We start from the raw sequence: 14969 nt of genomic DNA on the forward strand, positions 1-14969 counted from the left end.
AAGCCAGTGTAATCAGTTAAGACATGACTCACTCACATCCCTCTTGCTTGATATGTCACATCTCTGTCAAGTTTCTGTAAAAAGGTCATTAAAAGTCATCATAACTCTAACTCTGTGGCTATTCGTTTGCAAATAACAAAATATCAATCCACACGGTCTGACATTTGATCTGCTGTAAATTAGCTGCTTCGAGCAGTCAGTCCTGGTTATGATGAATGCAAATGCAAAGCAACAACAAACCAAGCACAACTTGATAAACCTATGCATGCAAAGAGCGTTTGTTAATTTGTTTGTCATTAATTTTTCTTCATGAATTGTATTTGTTCTATTTGCACATACACTGTATCGCCATGCTTATTATTATGTTTATGTTGTATTCTTTTATTGTTATTGAAGCATTACTTTTATGTGAACCCTTGCAGTGTCCCTCCACCGCCTGTAGGGGCCGCAGTCCGCTGGAGTCGCTGTTCGCGCTGCCTCCAATCAGAGAAGAAGAAAAAGCAAAGGGCGGCCTACAGCACATCTAGCTGAGTTATTGTAGCTAAAACGAAAAATCGCTTTCCCTCCTTTTACGTGACCCACATATGGCTTATTTTGGATAAAGATCCATTCATGTAAGTACGTACAGCAGCCACTGTTGACTCCTGAGTGTGATATCTCCCGGTTCTCAGCCAGGAGCTAGCGTTAGACATCTCCAGCTCGCTTTTGTTTGCGTTGGGGAACTAGTTTAACTTGGACATGCCTGCGCTTTGTTAGGTTCTGTCTACTTCCTAGAAACTTGGTCGGATAACGTCGTGTGGCCGGTTAAATCCGTGTGTTTCACGCACAGCATGAGACGTGTTTAGTCGGCGAGGACTGTTTACGTGTGCCACGGTTAAACAGCGTGAGCTACACACTGCTAATCGCTGCTAGCAGATGATGAATGCTAACGAGGAGACTTCTCAGTGGTCCCCGGCCGCGGGTATTACACGTGCGCTAAGTGTCATGCGCCCATTATCGGACAGCTCTTCTTTTCTCATAAACCACCACTTGGATCATGTTTCCTCCACAGCGAGTGGATCGTCTTGAAGAAGACACGATTGCTGATGGTAGAAGGCTTCTACACGTAAAGTATCACCGGGATAAAGCTAATGTTGGCTGAGTTGACTGAAGCTGATAGGCGCGTCCGCTTATAGCTAAGTTAACAAGAAGTTACCCCCATGTTTCTGAGTTAGTAATTTAATATTATATGTGGCTGTAACATTAACTCAACAGTTTGTGACATCCCTCTCTGATATACAAGTAGTATTATAACAAGTATAGCATGTATAAAACAGTAGCTTTAACCGGGTAAGGTTGACAGATTGACTTGTGCCCCTTCATTTCAATAGTTAATAACATGATGAATGTGTAATGATCACATTGTACGCCCTAAACATGTGGATTCATGTGATAAATAGGCTTTAGTCGTGTAGTTAAACACATGAGTTAAGGCGAAAATAATCGCACCAAGGTGACATATTTGCCATTGTCTTCATAATAATGTCCAATAATAGACATTAATTTTTGCGTTTATGCGAAGATCCCCGAGCCCGGAGACAGGTATTTTATTCTTAGTGTCAACTTTGAGACATCAAACGTCTGATAATCATTTTTTTAAATTTGCCAAGATAACAAAAAAATTCAACCGTAATATCCGGAACTACGTTGTAGTCATCATTACTAAATGCGGAAGCTAGAAAATTGAAGCCAAGTGGGATGATGTCATGATGGATTAAAGTATATACATCCTGTAGAGTCAGAGAGAACAAGTGCTCTACTAACCTGTTCAGCAACCTGAGGAAACACTGTTTTGATGTTGTAACAGTTTGGGAGTTTGCCAGCGTCTTTGTCACCACTTGTATATTATGTATATTATCATTTCAGGCGCTGACTGAGGAGGGGACATTAAAGCATACAAACATGTCTGGAGCGTGTCAGGACAGACTGAGTCGCTGGCAGGAGATTCAGAAAGGCCTGCAGTTCATCCAGTAAGTGTCGATTAGCCCCAGTGTGTGTTGCGTGCCCCTAATGTGTTGGCGTGGAATCCGAAGATAAATGTCAATGCTGAAGTTTAAAAAAAAAAGTTGAAAACAGATTATGTTTTAAAAACAATCTTCCCGATCCAGGTAGGTAGAAGATGGCTCACGTTATAAATAATGTATTAGTTCGTCAAATGACACCTCTGATTCTGAATCCAAAGAAAGACAGTGACAGTCCTCTGATTTTTCAGACCTTACTGGTAAATTATCTTGGAGAAATGCTACAGGTCACATTTGTGACTCAAATATAGTGTACGCTAATACATTGGATCACAAACTGTCATCAGAACACATAACCGTGTTCGACTTCAGATGATCACAGAAAAACTGCATTTAACTAATAAAAAATTTCAGCCCGTTTTCACATTTCAGCTGTGTGTAATAGTTGTTCTGAGCGTATGTTTGACAAAGCATTTCGTAACCCCTTGGCACCTTTTAGTCATTGTTTAAAAAGTTACATCATTGCCTTTATATATTACGACAAATAAATCCTTGTAAATTTCAGCACTGGATTTAGTATTAGGATATCCTGTCTTATCCTGTCTTATCAGCTGTAAGTGTTTCTGCCGGGGTTTGCCCATCGCTGGCTTTATTTTTGTTTATGATGAGTATTGTACTCGCTTTAGTTCCACTTGTTCTAGAGCCGTGCCAGGCAGCACAGAGTTGCATTTAATCTAATCTGACATGGCCTATTATTCCTAAAACAAAAGCGATACTTAAAATACTACGATGCACGTCACTGCTGTGCAGTCAACTTGAAACTTCATCGATGTCACAGCGTGTAAAGTTTTCTAAGACACGTCCAATGTTATACTGGTTCAATGAGACATTATTTTAGTGAATACAGATTTCTTTCTAATATAAAAATGTATTAGAAAGAGAAGTAAAAGTGCTTTTTAACATTTAGAGAGAGAACGAGGTGTAAATGCTACCTTTAGGCATCTACTGGTCCTATTTTAAATGTAATGAGTTTCTGTGCATTGCAGCATGTTGGTAGTGTTAGATTCCTAAGTCCAACCAGCCTCTGTGTTGTTGACTGTGTCTCATTTCTTCAGTTCTTTGAATCTTGAATTGTTTTTATAGTAAGAAAAGTTCTGCATGCCCTCTGAACTCTAAAACTTACCACCTCCACTGTCCAGTCAGCAAAAGACCAAAGATGGCTTTAAATGCCAAACTGCAGCTAAATAGAAACCAGCATAACAAACCTTCTTCGCTATGACTACTCAACACTGTGATCACGAGAATGAGCTTAACATCAACTTTGGTTCTGTGTCGGCTTCCTCTGCTGTATATGTCACTTTATTTTGCCAGGTCTTTATTATAATTTTGTATAAATTGGCACAAGAATCAGGCGAATAGAAATAACCTAAAAAAATAACCAACATCTGCTCAGCACTGAGGTGGATCTGTTTTTTTTTGGAGGGTGAAGGGCTGTTTACAGAATGTTGTTTCTGCTGACTTGTTTGCATTTGGCAGCCAATGCAGTCAGCACCTGCACACACAGCAGCAGTGACACACACACACCTACACACACACACACACACCTTCCTGCCATGATGTTGCTGAGTTTTAAATGGCACCCTAGAACCAAAAAACCTGTATTATCGGACGTACTGCATTCTTTATATTAACTTTTAGATTACAAGAATGAAATTAAAATGATAAATACAAGTACTGATAATATATTGAGTGTTTATTCTTCCTTTTTCGATTCATAATGAAACTATTTTCTATTTTCTGCTGATTTAAATATTTTTATTACATATATAAAAGCTGATTTTCAACAGCTGACCACTGACTATGATTTTTAACTTGAAACTTTTTTGCTTCCAGATCAACTCTTCCATTTCCTGGAAGTCAAGATAAGTATGAGGTAAGCTATGGAAATAGGGACAATGATTTGGTCACGTTAAAGAAAACTTGTGATTTCCTTTGTTCAAATTATAGCCAACTGACTACACCAACACTGCCCTGTGTATATACATTTTTGTCCTTTTCCATTTCCAGGTGTTCATTAAGGACCTTGTGTGGAATCTTTTTGGAGAAGGGAATGATGTATTTAAGGAAGGAGAATGGACAAAATCCATTGAGATGTACACAGAAGCCTTGAGTGTAGCAGACTACGCTGACTCAGAAGACATCAGTATTCCAGCAGGTTTACTGGAAAAGCTGTATGCAAATCGAGCTGCAGCATACTTAAATATTGTTCCGGTAAGTAGGCAGTGACTGTCCCGCTCACATGTCTCTTTAGTTTCAGTCCTAGTAACTTTGAATTTCCTCTCTCTGTGGTTTTACACTTACATTTACAATTGAATAACAAATACAGTTAAATGGAAAAAGGAAATCATTTGTTTTGTATTTTGTAAACATAATATCGTAGGGGGCCCAGGTCAGGGCTACGCAAATACATGTCCAAGGTTGCAACATTTTGGAAGTGCCGAAGGTTCAGGAGTGATGGAAATGAATGAATGCTCAAAAACTTTGTAACACTTGACCCAAAACACATTTCTTTAATAGGAGAAGTGACACCTAAATGTTTGAAACTAAGGCTTCAAACATTGCCACAAAAGGCCATGTTGACCAGGGAGAAACATGTATTAGTTCATTAGTTGGTTTTCTGCTGGATATTTCTTTCTTGAAAATGTAGATTCCCTTAAATTGTACGATGATTTTGTCGGTTGCTTGATATGATTTTCTCTGCTGGTGAAATTTTTTATACCTATCTCTGAGCCCTGGACAAAAGTGTTGAAAATGGTCACATTTGGTTTCATTGTGGCATTTTATCACCTGCAAAGTAAACAAATGAGTAAAATGAATTTCTTCTGTATGCCTACTTAGTCTTTACTCTGTGGATCTTGCTAATCCCTGCTACTATCCGCTAAAAGTTATGACTTTGATGTCATTGGTCTGTCTTTCGTAAGTGACTCAAAAGGGGTTCCACTAGAATTTTGTTTGGTTTCGAGTGAAATTGTATTTCGGTCTGGATCCAGTCTAGAGTCAGGCTATTGATTATGTGTTGCACAGGGCTTAACTTGGCTACCCTGTTTATGTTCCTGCAGGCTCATTGTTACAGTTAATTGGAGCAGAGCTGTCATTAAAATGATTAGTTTTACCAATGCTTTTCGTGTCTTGGCAAATGATGTAAGATGCATCATCCTTTTCAGAACCAGTCTCTTGGGAGAGAGAACCTGCACGCATCATGTAATGTAATAATGTGCCCACGCCTAGTTTTATTTGCAGTTCTCTCTCCCAGCAACACACAACACTGTACTATCATTTTTTGATATTCTTCCTTATTGTTACTCCTAAAACTATCACAGCTGTCTGTGTGTAACCGAATTATGTTCCGTCCTCATCATAAGAGTAAGTTAATGTATCAGCCACGAGTGCTGAAATCTCCTATTGCACCATGTAACAAGATCCACAAACCATTTGCATTATGTACACACTGTTCTTTGGAACCCACAATATAAAAGGGGGGCTGATCTTTATGTTGACCTTTTTAATTCTTTAATACATTATGGGATGTAATCACAGTTGGTTATGAGAGTGGTGAATATTTTTCCCCTTCTTGTCTTTGTGAATTTTAAATACTTCCCCACACATTATGGCACACAGGTTTCATCAAACTCCCCAAATGAACGTAAATAAGCATAAATAAATTGTTGATGTCAAGCTGTCAAGAAAAACGTGATATGGAATAGGATAATGAATTCAAATAACTTTTATCAGTTCAATAATGAACACTTTAGAAGATTCAAAAATTCAATTCAAATATGTCGCAGTGATAAATTCTTGTCATATTACCGAGATAGTATTGGTGTTTATATAACATTGATCTCTGTTAATTTCTGAAAGTTGATTCAGAAACCTTTTGTCAAAAAATAACTTCACTTTTGGGAAATTGGTGCTTTGAGAGGAAGACCCAGTCCCATGTTGCTATCAGTTCTCTTTTATTGAGTCACATTACAGGGCACCAATCATGAGGGAGGCAACTAACCACACCCATACCTCAACTTGCATATCAAAGAGGGGTTTCTATATTATGCTCATTGCAGCAATACAGGTAAGCATCGTTTTCTAACTCTGTGACATTTTTTTTTTCATAGGGACTGTATGATCAAGCATTTGAAGACTGTGAAAAGGCCCTGCAGTTGAACGAGGGGAACTACAGAGCATTGTACAGAAAAGCGAAATCCTTGAAGGAGATGGGGAGACATCAAGAGGCCTATGAGGCTGTTGCCAAATGTTCTCTAGCAGTGCCTCAGGTAAGGTGCAGCATCAGTGTGTTTTTATTTTTTTTATGTATGAATAAAGGGCCATCTGCTGAAATGCAGCTTTGATTCATAAAAGCGAGTTTCACAGTGTACTGTAAACATGCAAAATAAAATCCTTCCTGGCTTTTTTCATAATATACTGTAGTAAGAAAACATGCCAATATAAAGACCATAAAGATGGTTGTTGATCATAAAAATGTAGATTTGTCTTTTCCAATGTTCTAAGCTTGATACAAATGCACAAAGATCAGAGGCAGCTACTGTCCAGAGTATGTTTGAATGGCACTGTTCATTTGTATTGTTTCTCCAGGATCCCAGTGTAACACAGCTGACTCAGGACCTTGCCAAAATTTTAGGACTGAAAATCCGTAAAGCTTATGTAAGAAGTAAGGTACGTGTCTCTCAGGAACTACCCTAGACCCCTATGACAACATGGGAGTCCTGCCATAAATTATTCTGTCATCTGAGAGATGGGAATTGCAGTATTCTGCTATGTTATGAACTCGAAATTTTTCCCTTTTACCAGCCTGCCTTGAATGTTTTGCGAGGTCCAAGTTATCAAGATGTATCATCTGACAAGGTAAACGACCTAACTGTTATTTTTACATACGTTCACAAATGTTTGTGCTGTTCATCAATGAATTTCTTCTTCATTGATTCAGTTTTCCCATGGCTCGCCTTCAGTTGAAGACATAGAAATTGGTAAGTTTCGACCTTTGAGAAGCGTTGACATGATAATCAAAGTTGGTGCAGGACAAAAGTCACTAATCGTGTTTCTCTTCACATCTTTTAGAAGTGCCTCAGTTGACCCAGGATAGCAGTGTTATGGCTCTAAACCCCTCTCCAGTCCCGACTCCAGTGGCACTTCACCCGCCTCTCAATGAAGCGGTGCTGGATGAACTTCCTCCCAACAACAGTATCTCGTCTGTGACTCCATCTGAGCCCCCGGGCTTTGAGTCTGTTTCCCTGCCAGTATCTGCCCCCACGTCTGCCAACCTTTCTTCACTCACATTTGTAAATGGGTGCAGAACCAGTAAGCCTTGCCCAATGCTTGAAACCAGTCAGGATTTTGATGCAGATATCATTGGAGATGATCTAGATGATCTGCTAGACCAAGCTGGCTCAGAATCAGACATGGTTAGTGAACAGATATAACCACTGGGTGTTATTGATGAATTGAATGCGACAATGTGTCACTACAGATGTAAGTTTTTTTTCTTTCTCTCCTTTCAGGTTATTCCCACAGTGAAGGGTCCTCTTCCTTTACCAACCAGTATTGCCTCAGGCAGTCCTATGTCAAGTCCATTCCTGATGAGCCCATTTCTTCACAGTGGTGCCCAGCAGTATACCGTAACTTTGCCTCCACTTTATCACAAGTCAGGGTCTAGTTCGTATTTTGGTATGGACACTTTTGACACTCTGACGCCGCCCCTGGACTCGCTGGATAGTCTCACCATAACAGACTTTAAATCAGGTGTGTTACTTTGTTTAGTCCTCTAAGTTTACTTTGGTTCAAGTAATTATTGCACTTATTCCTATTAAGATTATCCTTATTTATATGTATGTGTTTTTCCCCCCAAACTTTCAGATTATGCTCCAGGTCCATTCATTCCACAGGTGATTGTTGAATATCTTATTTAGGCTCTTTCAGTCTACACATTACTGTAGAATTGCATTTTCATAATCAAATCATACCCATCTTTTAAATACAGATGAATAATCATGAAACGCCGATGGGAATGGCTGTGGGTATGCCTGAGGTGAAAGGCCTCCCAGCTGCGGTTGATTTAGCAAAGAACCCCTTAGCTGAAACGCACGAATTCAAACAAGCCTGTTCAATCTGCTACGTCAAAACTGGTGAGAACCTGTTTTTACTCTGTTACGGACCAATTCACGATATTAGAATTAGTGTTTGGTGTAATTTTGTTTCCCATGTTCATGTCCACAGGGCCTGGAGTGTTGGATTACACACTTCACACAGAGGAACATAAATGCAAAAAAGACGCTTTACTTGGCAGAATTAAACATTTGCCAGACAAAACGTGGAAGCTCATTCGGCCCAGGCCAACAAAAACCCAATACGTTGGACCTTATTACATTTGCAAAGGTAACATTTAGAAATGTGTAGATTGTCTTGCTCAGAAATTACTGCCTTAACCTTTTGCATGTATTTTCTCTAAGACGCCAATCCCATCAAATTGATTTTCCCATAGAAAAATATATTGATAACCTCATTTTGTAATAAGGATCATAACAACAAAAATGAATGTCAGTTTGCTAGGCTTATTGAAAATATTTATTCTTTGTGGATTTCTGCACAGCATGGATATCCCTCCCTCCCTTATTCTCACACTCTGGTCTGTATAAGAGCTGGTATTTAAAGTGTTGCCTTTGTTTTTGTAGAGGTGGCTGTAGGAAAAGAGTGCCTGTACCCTGGCCACTGCACGTTTGCATACTGCCAGGAAGAGATTGATGTTTGGACTCTGGAGCGTAAAGGGTTCATCTCCAGAGAGCTGCTTTTTGATCCTTTTGGACCCAACTCTAATGTCAGGTTGACTGTGCCCAAGATCCTACAGGAGCATCATGGGATATTTATGTTTCTCTGTGGGGTCAGTATATACTCAGGTCCTTCATTAACTGAGTGATGCAGCACTGCTAGGAATCGTTGTTGTCAGTGATGCCTGTTGGCAGCATAGTTTTACATTTAAAAAAAAAAAAAAAAAAAATTCACTTGTCTCATTGAGAATGGATTTTCTTCTCAATGATGTTTTTTACAGGAAACAATCTTCTGCCGTCAAGACAACAGATGATTTAGAATGAGTCTTGTAATATTTTCAGCAGAACGTTTGAAAAATAAGGCAATTATGTATAATGTTTAATGTGATGTGTTGCGCTGTCTTCATCATTTTTGTTTTTCCGGGGCTCATTAGTGGCTTGCACACTTGCATCGGTTATATTGAAGTTTAGATTGATAGGAGGGAACCGTCATAATAAATTAACATTTTCAGCTTTTACAGTAATAGTACATAAAATCCTAACCTGTTTAAATGTGCATTGCTTTCATTTATTTGATCTGCAGGTGTGCTTTGACCACAAACCCAGAATAATCAGCAAAACTAACAAAGATGAGCCCTCACTCTGCTCCCATCCGGTGACAAAGCATGACTTTGAGGATCATAAGTAAGTCATTTCACAGTAACTCTGACAAAATCATCTGTTTCGAAACTCGGAAAAATCATCTAACTTTTCGAAGACTGCACTTAGATTTCAAGTGCAAACAGTAAACAAATCTTGTGTAAATACGAGGGAATAAGAGCAGGCAGACTTTTGAGTCCTGTATGTCGTTCAGGTGCCTGGTCCACATTTTGAAGGAGAATACAGTTCGTTACTCCAAAATCAGACCCTTGAGTCCCCATTGCCAGCTGGATCTTTGTCGTCATGAGGTCCGCTATGGTTGCGTGAGAGAGGACGACTGTTTCTACGCCCACAGCCTCATCGAGCTCAAGGTCTGGATGATGCAGCATGAACACGGTAAGACTCTTTAAGACTTCCTATCTTAGACCATACTATAAATACATTTATGGTTTTACACACATTATGCTGCTAGATATACAAATTTTGTTTGACTGACGTGTTTTGTTTCTACTTTTATTTTTTATCAAATAGGTATCACTCATGAAAGTATTGTCCAAGAGGCAAAAAAGTTTTGGAATGCTACAGCTTCATTGCAGGGAGCCCAGGTAAGCCTCTCTTAAAGACTGTCCCCTGAGTCCTTGTTTTCTTGTAGTTGTCATTTCATAATGCCTTTGCCCCACCTATGTATTTTTTACTTTATTAAAATTAAATGCAAATAGTTGCCTCTCACACATGTCTGTGTGCTTACAAAATCCAGACTTTCCTTTTGATTTTATTGGGTTAAGATGCCTGCATATTTCAAGAGTGTGAAAGTATATTGCAGCATGTGTGTCTGATTAAGAGTTATAAGACATAAGAAGCCTTCTGCAGGTTGATTGAGTGTCTTGTCGTCTCCTGTCATTGTTCCTGTGTTGCTTTGTGTTAAGCACAAAGATGTTAACTCGCCCACATTTCATCAGCAGCTTTCCAGTTCACAGAGGAGGTTTGGGCCTCCAAATCTGAAGATGATGTTTGTCTGTGGCCAGTGTTGGAGAAATGGTCAACTAAGTGAAGCTGACAAAAACAAGAAGTATTGCTCAGCTAAGGCGAGACACACGTGAGTATTAAGAAGTTTTAGTTACATGAGAAACAAGGTAGAAAATGAAATGATGCATCAAATGCAATCATAGAATTGATTACATGACAACTAAGCTGGGCTTTGTCACCGTTTCAGTTGGGCTAAAGATAGAAGGGTGGTGCTCGTAAGTTCCAATGAAAGGAAAAAGTGGACAACAGTCAGACCACTTCCAACCAAAAAACCAATCCCGTCTCAATTTGAGGTACGTCCGTGACTATTTTACGATTTCCCGACTATTTGCTCTTTGTGCTTCTGAGGAAAACACACCTCTAGCGAGAATTACCAAAAGTCTTTTTCCTTTTATTAGATCTGCATGCATGTGAACGCTGGCAAGAAGTGTCAGTACATTGGGAACTGCACATTTGCCCACAGCGTGGAAGAAAGAGACCTTTGGACCTACATGAAGGAAAACAACAGTGAGTTTTGTCAGAGACACTTCACACTTGCCAACATTTAATTAGTATGTGATGCACCACAATTAATCACTCATTTTATCCCTTTATTCAGTTCCAGATATGGATCAGCTTTATGAGCAGTGGGTGCAGTCTCAAAAACCTGGCTGGGGTGACGAGACCTCCAGTAACTCTGTCAGGGAGAATGGCAAACAGATCCACATGCCAACAGACTACGCTGAGGAAGTGGTGAGAACGTCTCTAAGGATCTACGGGTTAATTTTAGTTACATGTGGCAAAATGCTGTAAATTTAGATGGTTTATTTATAGTCAGTTTAGGATCTGTTTACTGTGTCCTGTTATGAAAACAATAATTAGCAGCTGTGTTGTTGATCTGCTTTTGTAATTTCATCTTTCACAATGTGTTGATACACCAACAATTATTAGAGCCTAATTGTTAAACTGTGTGAACATCTAAAATGGAGAAAATCATGTTTTTAATTTGATGGATTTCTTTGTTTTAAGTGATGGAAAAAAAAAAAAAAAAACCTGATACATTTGAATGATTAAGAGGCAGAGTGAAATTAGATGGTTGTGTAAATGAGATTGCTGTTTTTCACAGGCTGGCAATCACTGTTGGCTGTGTGGTAAAAACTGCAACAGTGAGAAGCAATGGCAGCAGCACATCACTTCAGAAAAACACAAAGAAAGAGTTTTCAACTCTGAGGACGATCAGAACTGCTGGCAGTATCGATTTCCCACAGGCACTTTCAAAGTTTGTGAGAGGCAAGTTTATCAGCCACAGCCCACAGTATGTTTCTGGTTTCCCAGTCTGATCCGCGTAATGATGGCTGACGGCATATCTCATGTTTTGACAGGTTCCTCAAAAGCACGTGCACAGAGGATGATTTCTGTAAGCTGGCACACGGGGAGCAGGAGCTAAAAGAGTGGAGGGAACGCAGGGAATTCCTTTTGATGAAGCTTGCCAAAGCCAGAAAAGACCATCTTATAGCACCAAATGACAATGATTTTGGAAAATACAGTTTTCTGCTTAAAGACATTAAATAATGATGTGTTGATAATATTCGAGCTTATGTGCAAGTATTACATTATCAGACAGCATTGAGTCAGGTGATCCTTGAGGGCCTCTGAGGTGCACAGGAAGTAGCCTGATGACAGCATGATTTTAAAAGGGGACATAGAGGACCTGCCCTCTGGTTGGTGGCTCCTTTACTCTTACCAGAATTACAGGAGTGTTATATCGACAACAGTAAGACACATGAAGCTTTGTTGTGCACCTTTCAGTAGAATATCTGAAAATGGTGCTGGAAACGGCATGTGTTAACCTTGATCAGAGATACTGTTCAGATACTCAGTTGACCTAAAAAAAAGTTATCTTTTCTTAAGCAGTTTGTATATGTTAATGACCTTTACCCTTCAATAAGTTTTAAGTATGGGATACTTAATTCAAAGTTCAGTTGACACCTTTATTTTAATCTGTCAACATAGGTCATTTTCCATTTATCTAATCGTGTTACCTCTGTAATGGGAAACACACCGAATAAAGCTCCTTTTTTTTAAAATCTGTGGTTAAACTGCTGCTTTATTGGTAAACGAGCTCCTCTCCTGTTTGGTCTTTTGGTCTTTTAATGTTTCACATTTTACATAAACTACATGTAAAATTAACTCTGCTTGGAACTACAGCTGTCAGACAATTGGTGTAAAAAAAAAATAAAAAAATTGCGACTTAAATTTATACATTATGTATAAATATTTTGATTAGTGAAGAAAGTTGCAAGTATATATAAAAATCTAAATATTTATTTTATCTCATCAAATCATTACAAGACATTTTCTTTTACCCCCTAAGAATCAACCAATTAAATAGTTACAATAAAAATAGAACTTTTGCTTTAAGTGGAAAAAGCCTTCAAGATGTTATTTATGCATCACATTTCACCGTTAAAAGAATTCACAAATACATCTTGTTGTGGTAAAGTCTCTGTCACTCTTACATCCTAGCTGGAGGCGAAAAGCCTGACAGACACAATCTCCTGTTCAGTCCTGTGATGTAGTTTTTCATTTGGCAACAGTCATTTCAATACCACATACCCATCTGGACACACGTGACAGGAGCAGGTCATCCTTTCACCAGCGTGACAGCGTTGCCACCTGCAGCTCTGCATTCAGGCCATCACCTGCTGCAGGTCCTCCACCTCCAGCTTCCACATGCGTCTGTGAAGTGCAGCGAGCTCGGAGAGGTCAGCCATCTTCACTGCACGGATGACTGGCTCCGGGGAGACGGCCTGGACGACACCCATCACCATGACATATTTGCCTGCAACAACAGGAGCAGGTGGACAATTGTTCAGTGATGATGGAGTTTAAAAATAAATTGTGATATCAGTAGCCGTGGCTGTTTTTCAAAGAGAACTAGACGTTCATGTGAAGCCATTATTTCTAGGACTAATAGAGCAAACAATCTGCACCTCTCAGGGCTGGCTGTGGGAGGAATCATATGAATCAAATGATTAGACGACAGACTGCGTTCTCCTGATATAAACAGCAATATACAGACATACAGTGGCAAGAAAAAGAATGTGAACCTATTGGAATATCATTGTTTTCTATATTAATTTGTCCTAAAATGTGATCTGATCTTCATCTAAGCCCAGAGTATTAACAAATATGATGTGCCTAAAATAATAAAATTCTGATCTTTCATTTCCGTTTTGAGAACTAGTTAGAAAACAATGAAATTCCAAAAGGTTCACATACTTGTTTTTGCCAGTGTACATACAGACTTGGCAGCGGTCACAGTTTTTACAAAAGAAAAAAAAAAACATGAAATGAAAACCTTCAAGTCTTGGAAAACCCCTCACATTATCAGTTGATAAAAAAGGCGACTTCAGTGCTTTTCTCTCTTTATAGTTACTGACTGAGATCTAGATATATCCAGCCTGACTCAAAGAAGTAAACCAGAAGGAAAGGTGTTTTTTGTTTCTCTTAATCTTCTTAACTAGATTTAAAGATCTAAACACCCTGAAACTGCATAATTCATTTTCTAGACTTGTGCAATGTCACCTTTCATTGAATACCATGGTTTTACATGGACTGGACGGTGGAAAACACTTCCATGAATCAAACAAAAGATTTCAGATAACATGAGCAGATGGTCCTTGCTAACAGTTGTCATGACAACTGAAATGCCATTATATTAGCTGAGTGATAACCACACTGATAATCAATGGCCACATATCTTCTTCTATCAGCTTCTGAGTTACAGGTGAGTAACAATGATGAGACAGTGATGACCTGCACTTGTACTAAGAGACACTGGATTGAGCATTTTCTCTTTTTTTATTGACTTAACAACTGATTATTGAAGAAAACAACTGTCAGATGAATGAATCATGACAATGAATCATGGTTGCAGCCCTAATGTACTGAAATCACCATGCCACTAAACTAAAAGAAACACTAGTTTGAACCTCAAACAGTCTTCTGTGCTTTCTTCACCTTGGGACAAACACGGTTTTCCTTTGGGGATGTTGTCGACGCCCTGAACAGCAAACGTCCCCGTCTCGTCCACCAGCAGCGCGGTGTTCCTGTCGAGCTGGACGTCCACCACAGTCCCCTGCATCCACACCAGGGAAACCAGCAGAGAGCGACCCCTGCCCAGATTCATAACGTAGCCATTCCCGCTGTTTGCCGTCCTCAGCTGGCCGGACAACACTTTAACAGGCGGAGGACGTGTCCTTTCTGCGGTCGTTTTCTCTGGTTTGTACATTACCGTCCACTGCTAGCATCAAACATTAGCCCACAGCTGGGAGACGTTTGCATTAGCCGCGTCCCGAACAGTCCCGCCAACCACGCAGCACCGGAAACTGAACGTAACTTCCGTGCCGGACTTTTCAGAATAAAAGCATCACGCCGAGCTCTGAATGTCCATAAACCTCCGTTTTCAGTTTTTAACTATTTAATTAAG

The 14969-nt window shown here is 39.4% G+C and overlaps 2 protein-coding genes across 5 annotated transcripts; one reads left to right on the plus strand and one right to left on the minus strand.

Annotated features, from left to right (window-relative positions):
* The first annotated feature begins 478 nt into the window (after window positions 1–478).
* zc3h7a (zinc finger CCCH-type containing 7A) lies at window positions 479–12569 on the plus strand. 4 transcript variants are annotated; one of them, XM_026356103.1, is made up of 23 exons: window positions 479–614; window positions 1906–2009; window positions 3894–3933; window positions 4068–4271; window positions 6170–6328; window positions 6648–6728; window positions 6864–6917; window positions 7000–7039; window positions 7131–7474; window positions 7571–7811; window positions 7926–7954; window positions 8050–8194; window positions 8286–8444; window positions 8741–8946; window positions 9417–9517; window positions 9687–9868; window positions 10004–10077; window positions 10432–10568; window positions 10686–10791; window positions 10897–11005; window positions 11097–11230; window positions 11604–11767; window positions 11860–12569. In XM_026356103.1, exons 2-23 carry the CDS (start codon window positions 1942–1944, stop codon window positions 12047–12049), a joined length of 2967 nt encoding a protein of 988 aa, XP_026211888.1. In that variant the 5' UTR covers window positions 479–614; window positions 1906–1941; the 3' UTR covers window positions 12050–12569. The 4 variants fall into 4 exon arrangements, with proteins under 4 accessions (XP_026211888.1, XP_026211913.1, XP_026211896.1 ...); XM_026356128.1 differs by having other exon boundaries at window positions 10435–10568; XM_026356111.1 differs by having other exon boundaries at window positions 490–618.
* Window positions 12570–12784: 215 nt separating this feature from the next.
* On the minus strand, window positions 12785–14851 carry rmi2 (RecQ mediated genome instability 2). Its single transcript, XM_026356141.1, has 2 exons — window positions 14501–14851; window positions 12785–13319 (listed from the first exon to the last, which is right to left on the minus strand). Exons 1-2 carry the CDS (start codon window positions 14769–14771, stop codon window positions 13168–13170), a joined length of 423 nt encoding a protein of 140 aa, XP_026211926.1. The 5' UTR covers window positions 14772–14851; the 3' UTR covers window positions 12785–13167.
* Window positions 14852–14969: the final 118 nt, after the last annotated feature.

Source organism: Anabas testudineus, chromosome 8 (genome assembly GCF_900324465.2).
Source record: "Anabas testudineus chromosome 8, fAnaTes1.2, whole genome shotgun sequence".
NCBI classification, from domain to species: Eukaryota; Metazoa; Chordata; class Actinopteri; order Anabantiformes; family Anabantidae; genus Anabas; species Anabas testudineus.

Bases quoted from the DNA above. Each gene is read 5' to 3' on its own strand.
- zc3h7a (XM_026356103.1), top strand. From the start codon at position 1,942: ATGTCTGGAGCGTGTCAGGACAGACTGAGTCGCTGGCAGGAGATTCAG. The intron at 7,812-7,925 runs GTGTGTTACTTT...CCAAACTTTCAG, and splicing joins CATAACAGACTTTAAATCAG to ATTATGCTCCAGGTCCATTC. The intron at 10,078-10,431 runs GTAAGCCTCTCT...ACATTTCATCAG, and splicing joins CTTCATTGCAGGGAGCCCAG to CAGCTTTCCAGTTCACAGAG.
- rmi2 (XM_026356141.1), bottom strand. From the start codon at position 14,771: ATGTACAAACCAGAGAAAACGACCGCAGAAAGGACACGTCCTCCGCCT. The intron at 13,320-14,500 runs GTGAAGAAAGCA...CTGTTGTTGCAG, and splicing joins AAAACCGTGTTTGTCCCAAG to GCAAATATGTCATGGTGATG.